We start from the raw sequence: 17731 nt of genomic DNA, 5'->3' as shown, positions 1-17731 counted from the left end.
TAATTCAAAAACACTATGAACTATTCGGATAGAATTTAGTATACGATTTTTACACCAAATTTGTAGATTTCTGTCAGATTTTGAGCAAATTCCATTCCGAGGGAGGCTGTTTGTCCGGTTGTACCAATATAAATTAACACGATAAGTACAAAAAGAACACAGATTTAACACAGATTCGGTACACAGATTTAACATCTATAGTATAGACTCCTATCAGGTTTTGAGCCAATCCAACAAGCCATTGACCGTCTGTCGGTCTGTGCTTTCAGAACATGTAAACACGATAACTCGAAAACGCAGTGATTTGAATATATCAAATTTGGTACGGGATTTTGTGATTTGACAAGTCCAGTTTTATGTCAAATTTCGGTTAGTCGGTTGAAAAAAACGCGTCGAACACACATTCAGTTTTTGGATACTTTTAATAGCAAACTATGGGTTAATAGACAAAAAATATTCGCCAAAGATCACACGCTAGATTCAGTAAAAAAATTAAATTCATGAAAAAGTTAATATTTCGTTACTATTGTAGACACATGTCATGCAAGACATTCTCTGGGATGATACCTTTATTAGAGGACATGCGAGAAAGATTTGGGGAAACCACTGTCGTTAGATAAACCATGGAGTTTAGTGAACTTGAATCCCAATACAATTACTTACGGAATCTTGAAGTCTAAATCAACGTCAGGTTACATTTAAATTAATGAACCTGAGTTACTTCATATCTGATGCTGGTATACTCAGTTCAGTTTCCCCTTCTGAGACACAAGAAGATTTGTTTTTAAGCAGTCATCACAATTTTAAAATTTTATCAAATGATAATACAAGATTGGATTCCCTACTTTTGAGAACTAAATAAATTTATTCTTTTATTCATTTCCATTGAATATAAATTAACAAAAAAAACTATACATATTCATATTTATTTTTATGAATTACATTGTTATCAATTAATTTTTATTAAAGTGGAAACTGTAAAACTGAAATGAAAAAATATAGCACTTTTCTCGTATTTTTATCAATTATTTTACCCAACATTTTGTATTATAATTCTCAAATCTAAAATGTCAAAATATTTTGAAACTGATAATATTATTTAAATATTAATAATTATATAAAATTAACTCCCTCTCAAGGAGCCTCAAATATGACGATCAAAAGTCTCCAGTATGGTTCTTGCTTCCTGGATATGTACGTTATAGCTGTCAAGCCTAGTTACCCCCATTCCAAAGCCAAGGCTACCAATCCTCCAACTGCAGGGATTGTAATATGGTAGGCCATGGTCATTAGAACTGAATCTTAGTTCCCAGTTCCACGCAGTCGTGATAATTGTCATTCAAATTACTCCCCTTACTAAGGCAGGCTGAAGTCACTCCGACGAATTATAGGCAATATAATGGTAATATTGACTTGAAAACAAGTTTTAAGTGTTCTTTATTTTGTTGAATTGTTATCGATTCAAATAATTTTTCTCAAAAATGCCAAAATTATATAGTATTTGTTACTAAAGGCGAAGCTAAATATTGATTACTGATTAACAGTTATTGATATATTAAATGGAAGTATTAATATATATTTTAAAACTAGTAGAGAAATTTGAAGCTGAATGATGACATTATGTAATCGAGCATATTTTTTAATGATAACGAAGGGGGGAAAAGATCAGGATCTCCATCACAAAAGGTCTGAAACCTCTTTCAGTTTATTCAGATAAAACTGTTCAATCATTTCTAATTCAATGTTATTCATCCTTAATGGATATGCAAATCCGATTTATGTAATAAATTATATGTAATACGATTTAAAAATCTTATAGTACAATTTCGTTACGATTGTATTTTAATAATCTTCTTAATATCCCTTATGAAAATTATTCTTTGAATATAATTATCTTCGGAAGTAAAATAATGCAATAAATCCACTTCTGTCTTTAATTTCTTAATTATTTTATTGTATTTTTTTGTTTAGTTAAATAAAACTTAATTCAATTTCACTGAAAACGAAATTAGTATATCATGCTAATCGTCTTCGTTGTTGGCGTTGCCAATTAAAGAACGAAAATTCTATGGAAATCCTTGCATTGTTCTCTAAGCTTATAATATTCCATTCTTCCGTCCCCAAAACAAGTATTTAATAAATTTAGATTAGGAAGTAAAGATAAAAAATATGCTCACGTTTCAGAATTTTGTTACTTCCGCAGATTTCTCCAGCGCCGCTACACCTGCAACAACTTTCCCTTTCCGGAAAGGTGAGAAACACGTTTGACCCACATGACATGTTCGTGGGAGGAATACCGGACGAAGACGTGAAAGAAATACGAACATTCACACTTTGGGTGCATAATCCATCTTTGTTTTAGCCTACCAGTGATGTTTCAGAGCTTGTGAAATTTGGTTAGTAATTGATGGATTTCAATTTCAGGAATTGCAAAATGAGAGTTATAAATCGTTCGTTTTCTGGTTCTTGTTTCGAAATCTATTTTAAAATTCCACGCTGAGAAAATGTAGCTCTAATTAATAACCAGTGGGAGTAATCATCTTAAAACATTTTCGCCTGCTCACTAATAAATTTGTGACGCCAGAGCACGCCTTGTATGGCACTGGCGGATAATAGTTAAGAAATGTTAACTTTTGGCGTGAATTTTGCATTTTTACTGAATATTTGGCGATTCCTGTGCGTGCGTTATTTGGCGATTAATCTTTCGCATGCCAAAAATCGTATTCGTGTTTTAGAAGCATTTTTCTCAACCGACTGATACTAAATTTGATACAAAACAGCACTAGTAATAACAGAATCCCATACCAAATTTGATGTAAGTCACTGCGTTTTTGAATGATCGCGTTTACGTGTTTCTGAAGATACAGACCGACAGACAGTCAAAATGCTGTTGGATTTGAATCAAACTTTAACAGCTGCCTACATTATAGATGTTAAATCTTTGTACCGAATTTTATCTAACAAGTCTTCTTCATTTTGCAATTATTTAGAGAATTTATATTCGAACAACCGTACTTTCTCTTAACAGATTTTATTCAAAATTTGATTAAAAAAATATACTAATTTGGCATCAAGACCGTATACTAAATTTCAACAATCTGTCGTAAAGCGTTTTCGAGTTATCTTTGTCACAGACAGACGGACAATTTCTAAAAATGTTTTTCGACCTCAGGGTAGTCTAACGCGTGAAGATTCGACAAAATCTCGAGTTCAAATTTTTTTGACGATTACTATACTTTCTCTATACTATGTATACGAAAATGTAAAAATGTTTAAAGAAAATGCGTCATAAATTGTTGAAAATTTTAATGGCATAGCCTGAACAACGGCATAAGGAACGGAGGGTAATAAGAGGAGGTTATAGATGACCAGGATGCCGTTCTTTGGAGACGTCAAGGAGATAAAATATTAGTCCTTTTGGATCATTTTTTAGATAAATATGGTGACAGAGGAGAAATATGATAACATACCTCGGATGCTATTCATCCTTTCCAAATCGCCGATAATGATTATTTGTGAAATGTTTTGCCTACCCACCCTTGCTACGCCACTAAGCCAGAAGAAAGTAAAACTTACCTTAAGATACTGCAATGAAAAGCGAAAGAAGCGAAAATTTACGATTTATTCGTAGAACAAATATTTCGATATTGATTTTCTTAAAAAATAAACAAATGAAAATTTGAAATTAAATTATTATAGCTTTATGCTATGTAATATTATGTTTATTTTTTAAAAATATGTATAAATTGGAAATGGATTTATTAGAAATATAAATTTAATAATATTTCTATCTATCAGAGCACAAACATTTCTCCAAAACTTTTTTTGATCCCATATTCAGAAAAATCTAAAAATTATACTAATTAAAAATACTTAAAATCATTTTTAAATATTAACAATGATATGAAGCTTATATTTATTAGAAAGTAAAAACGATAATTTGCAAAAGTATTAATTAGCAATAATAATAAACAATTGATTTAGAACATTTTTTTTCCATCAGAATCGAAACATTTATATAAGAAGAAAAAGTTCATAGAAGTATTTATACGCTAATAAAATTTTATCATGTTATATTATTCAATACTCTTTTTATTAACAAATAGGAAAAAAACTTTCTTTCGTCACATATAGTTCCGACCTTTTGATATATGACAACAGCGTTAAAGGCCAAATTTCTTATGACTTAGATTTATTTAGAAACTTACATGAGTATTTTCAATAATTAGGATACGATCCTTAAGATACATATATCGCTTTATAGATACATTTTAGATTTGAACGCGTCGAATGAGGGTCTTTCTTTTCAAAAATGATTTCTTAAAACAGGAACGTCACAATTAAGTGAACTATATCTGATTGCTGCGAAATACAAAATTGTCTTGCCGGCGTCCTGGCATAGGGGTAGCGCGACTTCCCCATGATCTGGGCGTCCCGGGTTCGAGTCCTGGTTTGTGCATGGTTGTTCTATCTGTGAGATGTGTGAATGTGCCTCCCTTCCCTGTAAAAAGGGGTTGTGCAAGCTAATGAGTGATGCGTGAGTAGTTAAGTCGTACTCTTGGCCCTAGTTGGCGCTACTAGAAAGCAAGAGACGCTCCCCCTCCGGCTTAAATCGATGTCTTCGTAACAGCAGGCTTGTCCATGGCAAGTGCCATAAGGAACAACAACAACAAAATTGTCTTGAAGGTTGGAAATTGTTTGTTTTGATGAAATTTAATAATGTAAAAAAAAAAGGCTTAAATTGATTTGATAAACTGACTTCCTAAAGTCACTTTTATACAAAAACTCCAAAAATTCATTTTTTCAAAAAATTTTCAAAACAAACAACTAATGTTTAGTTTTTCTTATTATAATTATTCCTTATAATTATCAATATCGATGAAAATATTTATAGCTCAATCAATGGACTTCACTGTTACAGTACCGTGTGCGATAACTTCACTTAATATGTTCTCATAAAATTACTATTATTGAAGATAAACTACTTCAATCAAAAACATATTTAAAACTACCTACCTTAACTAAGCAACTGGTGCGCAAAGATTAAAAATTGCTAAAAAGTTCAATTAAATATTGACTTCTTTATAAAATATTTTTCAACTTCACATTTTGACTGACAAATAGTTTGTATTATATTAGAAACCTTACGCCATTTCCTTGATTTTATATCTGGGTCGTTATGCAGCAAGTTATATTACTGTAAACAGAAACAGTATTTATAAAATGGATACTTTTTGTAAAAAATCTCATAATTGCTTAGTTCTAAAGTTAAACCTTAAATGGAAGAACAAGAAAAATTCAACATTTTTATTAAAAGCATATCTTACACTGAAGATGTAAATAGCGGAAATAAGACAAATCTTCATATCTTGATCATCAACAAAAGAAAAAAAAAGAGTCAGGATAATCGTTTTCAGTGTTGCTAGTATCAACGATGAAAACGATTTGAGTTTCACTTCAACAATAAAATATATTATTGTATAATATGCCTAAAAATATTTTTTTTAAATACTTAAAAAATTGAAAAATATACTACTTAAAAAATTATACGACTAAAAAAGAAGTCGAAAAAATTATACGACTAAAAAAGTTGTATAAAAAAATTATAGACTAAAAAAGTGGTACTATTGAAATTTTTTTTAATTTAATCTGACGCAAAAAATTTTGTGCTGCAATATTATCGGAAATCATCGCAGGAAAGCGCCAACATTTTGCTTAATTTTTAATAGAATTACACATTTCCGCTTTCAGAAACACACATGTACTAAGTCAGGTAGCTATAGATAAAACGATCTGGCCAGTAGAGCTCCAACACACACAGAATTCTGTATTATTAGTACAGAAGATTAACATACAAGTTGTGCTATTCAAGTGAAAGAAAATGACATTTAAAATTCAGGTTTGCTGAAACTGCAATCTTCAGTTTCTTCGATCATTCCTGCAGCTCCTACTTGAATCCCTGCAAACCAAGATAGATCACCAAAAAAAAGCACTTAATTTAAAATTATCTATTTTTTTTTTTTACCTTCAGACTATTTTTTTTATTCAGCATTATTTTAAAATACCATTATCTATTATACATTATTCCAGAGGAAATATGCATCCCATTGATAGTCTACGAGTTAATATCATTTATTAGAATTTTTAAGATAAAATTTAGAACAAAGCCAACGAAAAATTTCATTTCTTTCAACAATCATACATAGGCACTTTCACAGATATCTCTTTTCATCAAAATTCACGCAAGTGATAGTAGAAATGGCAGTTATAAAGCCAGCGGGAATGATTTCCCCCAACTTTCTTGTATACTTTCTAATCTAATACTAGACTTGTTATACCAGACAACGCCCTGCATGGTGTTGGCTTGCAACAGTTAAGATATATTAACTTTTGGCATGAATTTAGTATTTTTACTGAATATCGTGCCAACCTTGGCGAGGGTTTTGGCGATTCATTCCTGGTATGCGATTAATATAATCCGAAATTCGCATATCTGCTGCAGACACTTTTTCTCAATCGATGGCCGCGGTGACCTGGTAGTAAGGTCTCGGCTCGTGAGCCATAGGATTTCAGGTTCGTGTCCCGATTCCACCGAAGAACCGTCATGTAAGAGGATCTATTGCACGTTTTAATCCGTCAAGGCCAAACGTCCTCCCGCTGGTGTGGCGTGGTGTGAAGAGGGGGGTGCCAGCTCAAGCGTCGTCCTCGTCATCTGACCACGGTTCAAAATGATGAGGTCCGTCCCAAAATAGCCCTAGTGTTTATTAAACAAAATTACACTTGTAATCGCAAAATTTCTATCTAATTTGGTATATTTGAGTCCTTGAGTTTTTGAATAATCACATTTTCATGTTTCTGAAAGTACAGACCGAACAGACAATCAATCCATTGTTGGTTTTCACTCAAACTTTGACAGATGTCTACACTACAGATGTTAATTCTGTGTATCGAATTTTATCTGTTTAGCTCTCTTAGTTTTGTAACTATCAAGTTAACATGTATTCAAACAGCCGGACAGATGGACTTCCTCTGGACATATTTTACTCAAAATTGAATAGAAATCTTCAAATTAGGTATAAAGACCGTATACCAAATTTCAACCACCAAGTTCAAAGCGTTTTTGAGTTATCTTCGTCACAGACAGACAGATGGATATTGTAGTGAAAGCTTATTAGCCAGTTAACAGCTGCGCTACACGAGCAATTGCTTTTGTATTGTGGTCATGTTACTCGGCTACGAACTACAAGGTCCCAGGTTCTATTGTAGCTCATCCCAATCCGCTACAATATTTTCGAAAATTGTGTTTTTGGAACTCTGGTAGGTCTAAAACGTGGAGATTCGTCAAAATCTCGAGTTTAAATTTTTTGACGATTACTATATCTACTTTCTATATACTATGCATATAAAAAAGTAAAAAAATTGAAATTTTATAACGATGTAATTTTTTTTCATTGCCTTGAAGACCAAATCACATGACGACTTAATCGTGTAAACAGCATGACATCTCGACGTATGAATATCTGCATCATACAACGCGATGTGAACCAATGTTTTTTTTACATGGTATGGGGAGGCACTTTGGATTTCAAAATTAAATTAATGCGGCATATTTTTTATTCTGTCACGAAATCACGAATTAAGTCCCACAGATGAACAGAAGTAAATGATTTCAATTGCTGCTTCAAAAGACTATTTTTCTATCAAAAATAGAAACTTATATTATGAATGCAACATAAGCTGCATAAAAATTATAATTTATTTATAAGTAAGTAATAAATTTTATTTTTATTTAATACCGAAATTCCTAGGATCGTGATTATGTTAGAAATATTTTATAATTTTAAAAGATAGATTTTTCCAAATATAAATCATATCACTTGCAAACACGAAATGTTAAAAGGAATAATAAAATTTAATGAATGAATCTTCCTTGTGGAATTACATTGAATTCCATTATAAAAGATATTTGCTGTGAGTTAATGTTACTAGTTTTCCAAAAAATATATGGGATCTTAAATAGAATAGTGTATTAAAAAACTCTTGAAATTATTATACTTTGACTTTCAAATTATTATACTATGACTATAGTGATCTTTAAACTCTTTTAAAAGTCATTGTCTAAATTATGTTGAGCCTTCAGCACGAATATTGAATATTATTTTTCTACAACATTATGAAATATGTTATATATATTGAATATGTCATATTAAAATCTTCACTTTTATTTTTCGTACTAAAAATAAAAATTTCTATAGAACGAAAATAAACATTCATATTGGCCGAAGCGAGTGAATGATATATGATTAAAAAGTGAAATAGGTTTAATATTCCGATAAAAAAGAAACTAATTGATAAAAATTGTGTTTAGATTATACATTTTTAAAAAATGATTAAACATCTGAAAAAAAAAAAGGTTTGACATTGAAATTGGTGTCATTATAAAATTAAATTTTTGAATTTCTATATGGTGTAAGAATAATTTTTGTGTGGTGATTGGTTCAGAAGTCATGGCTCAAAAACCTTAAATATTTTAACTCTCATTTTGCTATTTTTAGTGGGAAGTAAAAACTTTTTAATAACGCTGTTAATCTTTTCAATGCCGGCGTCCTGGCATAGGGGTAGCACGTCTTCCCCGTGATCTGGACGTCCTGGGTTCGAGTCCTGGTTTGGGCATGGTTGTTCTTCCGTTGTTCTATCTGTGAGATGTTTGAATGTGCCCTCCTGTAAAAAGGGGTTGTGCAAGCGAGTGAGTGATGCGTGAGTAGCAAAGTCGTACTCTTGGCACTAGTTGGCGCTATTAAAAATACAAGAGACTCTCTCCCACCGGCTTAAATCGCTGTCTTCGTAACAACGGGTTTGACCATGGCAAGTGCCATAAAAAACATCTTTTCAATTACTAAGAAATATGCGAGAAAAATTTCGAGTGAAAAAGGTTTCCTCTATGGAGATGGAATTGCAAGCGATTCAAACATAAAACGGATTTTCAATTATACTATACTATATTAAAGAGAGAGAGAGAGAGAGATTAAGAAACGCCCCACCTCCTTAAATAAGGCGTAGTGCCTCTTAAATTAATTCTTTAAAATTTTGTTGTATGTTAATTTCAGTAAAACGCAGCTAATATGTATTCCATTAAATATTCAACAGGTTGTTATGCTTCGAGATGGGAGTGACCTTGATTCAAAATAAGGACTGTCGCAAAACAGCCCTCAAATAGTTTTGAATTGATGGTGTGATTTTATTGATTTCTTACTTTACGAATTTATTGCATATAAAACTTAAATATTATGCACATAGTACACAATATTATGCGCAATGAGCGAAATGGAATGCTAAGTTTTGAGAAAGGGTTACTCACCGAAGTAACTTTTTCGGTATCTGAACGCAGTGCAAAATAAGGAGGTCTATTCTATAATAAAAGAAGGTCTCGAGAATATAATAATAGCAATAATATATTTCATATAACACAGATATCAACTTTGATGCAATCATCAGCGTTTATGAAGCATCTGGATGAAATAATCAGCGCCCAATTAGATCAACATTTATTTGTCCATATCTGGGAGTAGTAAATTCCCCTCCCAGTGAACAAAAAATTTTGTCAAGGATTGGTATCAAATTGCTCCAAATATTTTTACTAATAAATCGTCCTATCCGAGATACTATCAGAACTGGTACTGGCTCAAATATTTCACTTGTTCCACGTCTCCGGAAATAAAATGTACAAAATAAAGACTAAAGACATTACAAGCTACTACCTGTGATATATAGATGCAATTATAGTGTTCCCTATATTGAACTTTCAATCCTCGTAAAATAGCCTTTATGTAACTTCAAATTCATTTCACTAAAATAACAGCCGCATAACTTAAAGATTTGTATATACCATACGATAAATAAGAAATATTGAACCTCATTTTTGGAATTTGTTATTATTTCGTATAAATTTGAACACATTAAAAAAGATACACTTTAGTTTTATTTTTATCTTTAACTTATTTGGTAGGAAGTATTGGATATCATTGCTATTAAAATGAGCATTTCATTTTACGCAATCTCCACAAACAAGTCTGCCAACTGAGTGTTTTCTATCCACTTGTTAACACCCAGTTTAACCGACCATTGCACAATCGCTACATAATCCCTAACATCTACATATACCAAAATGGCAAAGTGGTCTACTTAACGTAAGAAGCACTTTTCAATGTTATGTCCCCTCCCGGCGACAACAGCCATCTTCCGCGGTTTAACCATGAATTATGCACGACGACGAAACAAAAGCGGGAAGTCTCCCTCGAGTGACACTAACTGTGTCACTGCCTAAATGCTGAGATGTCACACTCAAGATGGCGAGATAAACTTGTTTTTTTGAACATTAGAAAGGGAAATTTTGTTACAGTTTTTTATTGCTGTTTTTGTTTGGTTTTTCTTCGTGCCTCCCATCCCTCATCCTATAGCTCATCCTGCCTACTTCCCTTAAGGTATGACGTGATGCTGGGCCGCTTCCGGTTTTCTCAAGAGGAGTATAAAAGGGTCTGACTTAATGGAGATGGTCATACTCACTCCAGTGCTTTGGAACAAATATCAACTAAAGGTTTTGGTGTTAAAGTGAATCTTGTGTCAAAAACAATGTTTCAGGTAATTTCTTATACTTATGTATTACGAATCCTTCAAAGAATATACAGTAGCATTACTTGATCTTAAAGCTAAATGTAAATAAGCATTTACACATTAAAAATTCTTCAAAGAATTAGTATAAAGATAATGTTCTTGTAGATAATGCTAATTATAAGCATTTATATAGTATCAAAATTGAGTGTATTTTTATAGTATTGCTATTGCATATTATAATAGAAAAAATAAGAAAAAAATTAAAATTAAATGAAAAAAAAAATGCATAAAATAATAAAAAAAAAATTCAAACACTTTTTTTAATTAAATGTAAAAAAGAATTCTAAAATATGAATAAAATTCATTTAGAACAATGAATAAACGCAATGAGGCATTAATCAGATCTAGCATTTCAATATCATTTTTCAATGTAATAATAAACAACAACAAAAATCAGCTTTTTTTATTTTTCGAATTAACTAAGACAGAGAAAGATAGAAAAAAAGAAAAAAAGTCTGTATCCAAAAGGAATATTAGCAAAAACTAAAAACTGAATATTTAAAATTTTTAATTTTGTTGTCTGGGTTATAGCTGCTAAAAAAAAAAAAAAAAAAAAAAAAAAAAAGAATCCTGCGTTTAATGTCATATTTGAGTGCAATAACAAGCATATAAATCTAGAAATCCTTGATTTTATAGTTTTATTAATTTAAAAATTAGAAAAAAAAATTCTTAAATATCATTTGTTATTTGAAAAATCGCAATCATTTCATTATAATTTTTATATTCATAATTTTATTAATGAAAATTTTTCGAATTTTATTTTTTCTTATAATCATAAAATCGTATGTTAAAGCAGTCGTCCAAGTGTGCATAACGTTTATAAGGCCATATCACAGTTGAAAGCTGTTCCGATTTCATTTAATATTAACTTTGAAATATATGATAGTGCTGAAACTGGTTCCATAATATTAACCGTGTTACCTTCTGTAAAATTGAAAGCCTGAAATCAGCATATAATGTAACCATAAAACTAAATTTCATTCATTTTATTTGATTATAAAAGAGAAGTTAAGCAAGTTAAAATATCTAAAATATTTACTCCATTCTTTATAGCTCGCCGTTATCCTTGCTTTAGCAGCCCTAGTAAACTCCCAAGCTGTATTGTTAACAGTGAGTATCCTTTTATTAGTTTTTTCAATAAATTCCGAATAAAATTCTTATTTAATTCTTCTTATTATTATTCTTTCATAAACTTCTGAACAATAAATTTCATTATAAAGGCAGCAATTTTAATTTTCTTAAATAATAAGTATTTTGATTTAAATTTCTTTAAATATTTCCATAGCTTCTTTTTTTATTTCGAGGCATTTTTAATTTGCATCTTGATTATCGTAGCAGAATTAGGGTTAAGTGAATCAATTATTTATTACATATATTTAATTACGCCTAAATAGAATTGATATAGAAACAATTAAATGATAAGAATAATTCTTAATCACAAAAGCATTACTTTCTCCGATTCAGTGGCAGAAATATATTGCGTAAAATTTAATATCTATGTACATGTGAAATGTATCTAATTAAACACATTTTTCTATGCAAAAACTTAAATACTTGAGGTAAACTTTGCCAAACTTTAGCCAGAAATTTTGATTTGAATTTATTTATATCTGCACTCAGTTTTTATTTAGTTACTTGAATTTGGCAACCCTATAGGAATCTAGCTAAATGCCGTGGTAATTTGTTGATCATTTGAATGTTGTAACTAGAGGATTACAAGTTAGAGATATAATGCACAAAAGTTTGGAGAGTGGGTTGGCTGTTTGTATATCGCCCGTCCCATTCGCCTTGGCTCGATAATAACATTAAAAAATATCTATTTAATTCCAAAAAGAGTTTTTAAAGTAAATAAATAAAGTCTGCAGAATTGGTATTTCGAATATCTTATTCTTCTTAATTCCCTATGGACCCGATAATTTTAAAATGCTTTGGATTAGATAGATAAAATTTGATTTATAGTCTTCACACAAAATTTGTAGATTTCTCATAATTTTGAAGGGAATCCATCAACAAAGTTTGTCTCTCCATATGCAAGAGAATATGATAGCTATAAAACGTAAGAAGCAAGATGCATAAAATTTGGAACACAGTTTTAGAGTCTAAAATGTAGATTTATATTACATTTTTAAACAATCCGTTCAGTGATTAATCATGTGTCGATCTGTATATCCCCATCCGTGTAAATGCAATGATTCAGATAAATGAAATTCAGTATGTAATCTTGTTACCAACATTATACTTATTATGTTCAATTTTGATTTTAATCAATCGACAAAAAGACGTCCAGAAGGCAAATTCGTTTTTCCTCATTAGACTACGAAGCACAAAATTCTCATGCACTGGATTCTGCAACTGATAATATGAATCCTCGTGGTGTGCATGGCCTTGTACGATTTTTAAGTGAGGGGAGGAAAATAATCTTTATCGGAGTCACTTTCTCACTGGTTGTTTTGCAAACAGTACCTTCTCGTTTCTTTCAGGACGATGACTTGTCAGCCTCCACCCCCTACCAGTTCAGTTATTTGGCTCCTGCAATCAACGGTGGAAGCACCCACGAAGAGACGGGAGATGAATATGGCAGAAAAACAGGATCTTACACTGTACAAAATGAAGATGGAAGTGAAAGAATCGTCCAGTACGTAGCCGATGAAAATGGATTCAGAGCGTCCATCTCCACCAACGAACCCGGCACTGCTAACCAAAACCCAGCAGATGTTACCATTCAATCTAGCGCAGATGACGGTAAGAATATACCATGTTAACTTTCCTTTCAACAATAAGATACTAATAGCATTGAGTCTAACGACGAATAAGAAACCATCATTTGCACTTCTTGGCACTTTGCCAGCAAAATGTAACTATTCCTGCCATTTGAGCTTTTTTTAATATTATCCCAGGATATTTGGCATGTTATAGTTAAAATTCGATTAGTATGTTGGTTAAAAAATTATTTAAAAACCTAATAAAATGCTAATAACAAAAAAAAAAAAAAAAAGTTGAAATTTAATCTTTAAATATTTTTTTTTTCTTTTGCACTTGAAAATTCTTTTCCCTTCACAATAGACTTAAGAAATCAAAAAAAAAAAAATTCAAATTACAGCAATCTAACAAATAAGCTCTGAATATAATTTTGCCGTCGATGCATATAAGAGCACTTAATTTGCACATAGAAGCAAGGAATGATTTGTAAATATTATTTAGCAATAATATAAAGCAACCCATTAAGATCGAAGATTTGTTTATCAGAATTTAAATAAAGAGAAAATAAACAGTAACAAAAGTATTTATACTTTGATGAATGTCTACAGAATTATATTTTTCAATGCTTTCTATGATCAAATAAGAAAACTTATTTTTCATATAACACTTTGAGGTTTAAGTTCCATATTATATAAAATTTTTTGAATGTCATGGAATCTCATTAATATTTTATAAGAATATTATGTTAGCCTTAATTAGCAAAATTCCTTAGATATATCGTTTTATTGATACATTTTATAACAATCCGAATGCTTCAAATGAAGGCCCACATTCCAAGAGCATCTTTGAAAGAATTAAACCTTTCCAGTAAAATGACTAGTATACCTCGCCATTGGTTTTTCATGCCATTTTGCACAATTCATATTCAGTATATTCGTCATGCAGTTAAAGTTACTGTTGAATATAATAAATTCCGTTAAAAATTTTTAGTGTACTGAATTCAGCAACAATTTTATTACTTATGGTGATATCATAGATAACTATCCTGTATTGTTTACCCTTAGATTGACTTTGACCAACAACAATTTGGTCCTGACTTGTACTGAGGATTTCATTCTTACAAACATTTTGCATGAACATCTGCCTTACTAAAGGAAAAACATGTTGTGAAACAAATACCGTAACGAATAAGAGTAGTGCACACCATGAAGATGAAGGTTATTGTAGAAATTTAGAAAAATCAGAAGAAATAAACATGCATTTACCTGATATTTATAATGAAACTAACGATAGTGAAATATTACCAAGAAAAAAAAAATGTGCTGAAATACTGATAAGTGATTTTAGTGAATGCTCTAGAATCGAAGACACATCATCAGAAAGGATTCGATAATGTGCCTGAAATAAAATTTAAAAAATACGGTAATGCCTGAAATAAACTCGAAAACTAGGGGTCAATTCGAAGTCAGAGCATTTTCAAGAGGTGTTGAATATGAACTTACAAATTACAATTATATCCATATCAATGATATAATTTTAATTAACAATATGCAAGAATTGTAAAGTGAACTAAGTTCTTTTAATAAAAATAAAATGGTTATTTCATGCACAATTTTTCATTATTAAATCTTACTGAAAGTTAATAAAAGCAGCTTAAAATTCATGACTACTATCTCTCCTTTTTTTTTTCTAAAAAAAGATTAACTTAAAAAATATTTGATGCTGTTTGCAAAAATACTCATGCTTTAGTAAGACTCACTCGGTACAAAAGCCACATTTAAAATGAATTGATAAATTAGCTTCTAACTGTATTTTATACGTCCCTGCAGAAGTTTAAATATTCAAACAAAAATCCATTCTTTATCCAGTTTTCATCACTAATATCACCTTAAGGCATTACAAAAGTCTCTTGAACGATAAATGCGTTCAATTCTTTTTCTGTTCTACTATTCTACCAACTGTGCTACTATTCACTATTAGATGTTTACATTTAATGCTTGAATGCAGGTTACCAGTCATTGCAGTCTCCACCCGCTGCCGTCATTCCTTCTGTACCTGCTCGAAGAATCCCCACGGTAAGACAGCCCTTCAACCCTAGAAGGATCATCAGCCGACCAGGCCAACCCTTCCTCGTCCCACTCCAACCCACCGTCATCCCAACTGTTGTTCCAGTCGACAACGGCAGATACTTCCCACTGAGAGGTTCAAGTCTCATTCCACAGGCACTCCCAATCGCTGGCGATCAAACTGTGCTGTTCCCTGTGGAAACATTTTCAGATGATTTCTACCAACCCAATATCATCCTCCCACCTTATTAAGCAGCATTTTAGGTTTTGGTAAGGGGAATCCTTTTGGGGAAAAAACGTTTGTCATATTTTGCTTATTTAGTTCTTTGAGAATGTTATGACTTGCGAGTTTCATCAGTAGCGTAAATAAGCTTATAAGAAAGTGTGCATTTTTTTCTGGGTTTTCTGTCCACAGATGTGATTTGAGAAATATATATGAGGTATGGCTAAAATCTTCTGAACCTACATGCTGATTAACTAATTTTTAAAATCACTTAAATTAACAAAATTAGCTTTCAAAGATTTAGGGAAAATATAGTACAAAGCATTTGGATGACAATATTAGGCTTTATTGGGAACAAAAAAAACAACTTGGTTTGAAAGGATGCATTTCCATTACATTTCAAATTTGCATTTACTTAGATTCTTTCCTTTGCTTCTAAGTTCATTGCTATTTCATTTTCCTTTCATTACATAATAAGAAGTTATGAACTTTAATGACAATGTCCCTAATGTTAGAAAAAATAATATACAAATTAATATTAGTGACCATTTGAGTCATTCTGAAACTTTGCTTGAAAAACTTAATTTCTCAGGTCTCCATTCAAAGTAGCTTTTCTTATATTCGTATAAGAGTAAAACCCCTGATTTGTTATTCGTATGAATTCATTGATTCTTTTATCCTTTCGACATTACAACTTATACGAAGGATTTACTTCAACAATTTGTAATAAATCCTTCTAAACTATTGTTTGCCAACCTAATGAAACTTATTAATGCAGATGAGATGTAAAATGATATAAAAGGATTTACTTATAAAAGAAAAAAGGATAAAAGCCAACCATTTATTCGAATCAGTTTAAGACAATCTTAATATGAAATTTAAGAAAGCGAAATCAAAAGGAATGTAGTATTTAGAAAATGGTCATTTAAAGAAAAAAAAATAAAAAAACACAAGAAATCCGATTTATTTAGAAAACTGAAGCTTCTTGGGGTATTTCCGTTTTCCAGAATGAAACTTGCAATCGTATCATTTTTTCAGAACTGAATAAGCTGCTGAAGTGGTTGTTGCATCTCTTTATTGTACGCACTTGTCTAGAGCTTACTATTCATGGTCTGGAGCTTATTGTTCATTTTCTTGTTGTTCATTGATGTTTTCCTTCGCAGTGAGACCAAATCGCTCGTGTACAGTTGAATGTAAATAAATACTGTATAGTTATTTACAAACTCATTCCTTTATTTGTGTTTCTATAAATTTTTTCATTAGACGCAACATCTTTGTAAGCAACATATCACAGATACTCATTGAAAAAACCCAGAGAAAATCATTGATTTTAAAATAACGTTTTGATTAAACAATTTCTCAGATGTTCTAACTTTACAGTATTCTAGTAATAGCTCATCAATGATGGTTGGCATGGTCGAGGAAAACGTATCGAAGGAAAAAAAAGATTAACTTGCTGTAAAAAGACGTGCCATGCTTTTATCACAGAATCGCCAACGACATACTACATACATCAGCAGGCAATTGTCACAGAAGTAAAAATGATGTTCGCAATCCGTCGACAGTACTTTCCGGACCACAGTTAACAGGAGTACAGTCTTAAGTCAAAAATTAATTTATTAAAAAGATATTAACATTTTTCCGCTTTCTATTAGGTATAGGATATTATGTACGCCTCTCTGGAGGCTACAGTTGACTTTTTTGGCATGTGCACATATGAATTTCTTACCACCGCAAGTGGTTGAGTATTCTATCACCTGTCTTTTTTCTTGACAAAATTTATTCAAAGACTGGTAGATTTTGTGCGCTTTAACAGCAAATTTCTATTTTAGGGACCCGGTTGGTTTTCAAGAAATAGGAATATTAGCAATTTTTTTTCTGAAAATCCTTCAGTAAGGCATCCTACCTTGTTTTAATGGAACTAAGCCAGATTTTTACCTCGAGTGGTACCTACATGCTTTGATCAAATTTCTTTCATATATACTTGAATCAAGGATTATAGCTAAAATTAAAATAACGCACAGAAAAATGCAGCACATAAATAAAATGCTGCTAAAATTATACGTCGGCA

General features: G+C 31.2%; 1 protein-coding gene across 1 annotated transcript; it reads left to right on the top strand.

Moving 5' to 3' along the window:
- Nucleotides 1-1150: 1150 nt before the first annotated feature.
- On the top strand, nucleotides 1151-16869 carry LOC129968338 (uncharacterized). Its single transcript, XM_056082195.1, has 5 exons — nucleotides 1151-1275; nucleotides 10569-10638; nucleotides 11725-11781; nucleotides 13152-13413; nucleotides 15379-16869. Exons 1-5 carry the CDS (start codon nucleotides 1151-1153, stop codon nucleotides 15687-15689), a joined length of 825 nt encoding a protein of 274 aa, XP_055938170.1. The 3' UTR covers nucleotides 15690-16869.
- The last annotated feature ends 862 nt before the right edge of the window (nucleotides 16870-17731 follow it).

Source organism: Argiope bruennichi, chromosome 5 (assembly GCF_947563725.1).
Source record: "Argiope bruennichi chromosome 5, qqArgBrue1.1, whole genome shotgun sequence".
Lineage (NCBI taxonomy): Eukaryota > Metazoa > Arthropoda > Arachnida > Araneae > Araneidae > Argiope > Argiope bruennichi.
The sequence above is the reverse complement of the archived record's forward strand: the minus strand, read 5'-3'. Positions and strand labels throughout refer to the sequence as shown.

Coding starts and splice junctions, on each gene's coding strand:
- LOC129968338 (XM_056082195.1), top strand. CDS start 1,151: ATGACGATCAAAAGTCTCCAGTATGGTTCTTGCTTCCTGGATATGTAC. Junction 10,639..11,724: donor TGTCAAAAACAATGTTTCAG/GTAATTTCTTAT, acceptor CATTCTTTATAG/CTCGCCGTTATCCTTGCTTT. Junction 13,414..15,378: donor TCAATCTAGCGCAGATGACG/GTAAGAATATAC, acceptor GCTTGAATGCAG/GTTACCAGTCATTGCAGTCT.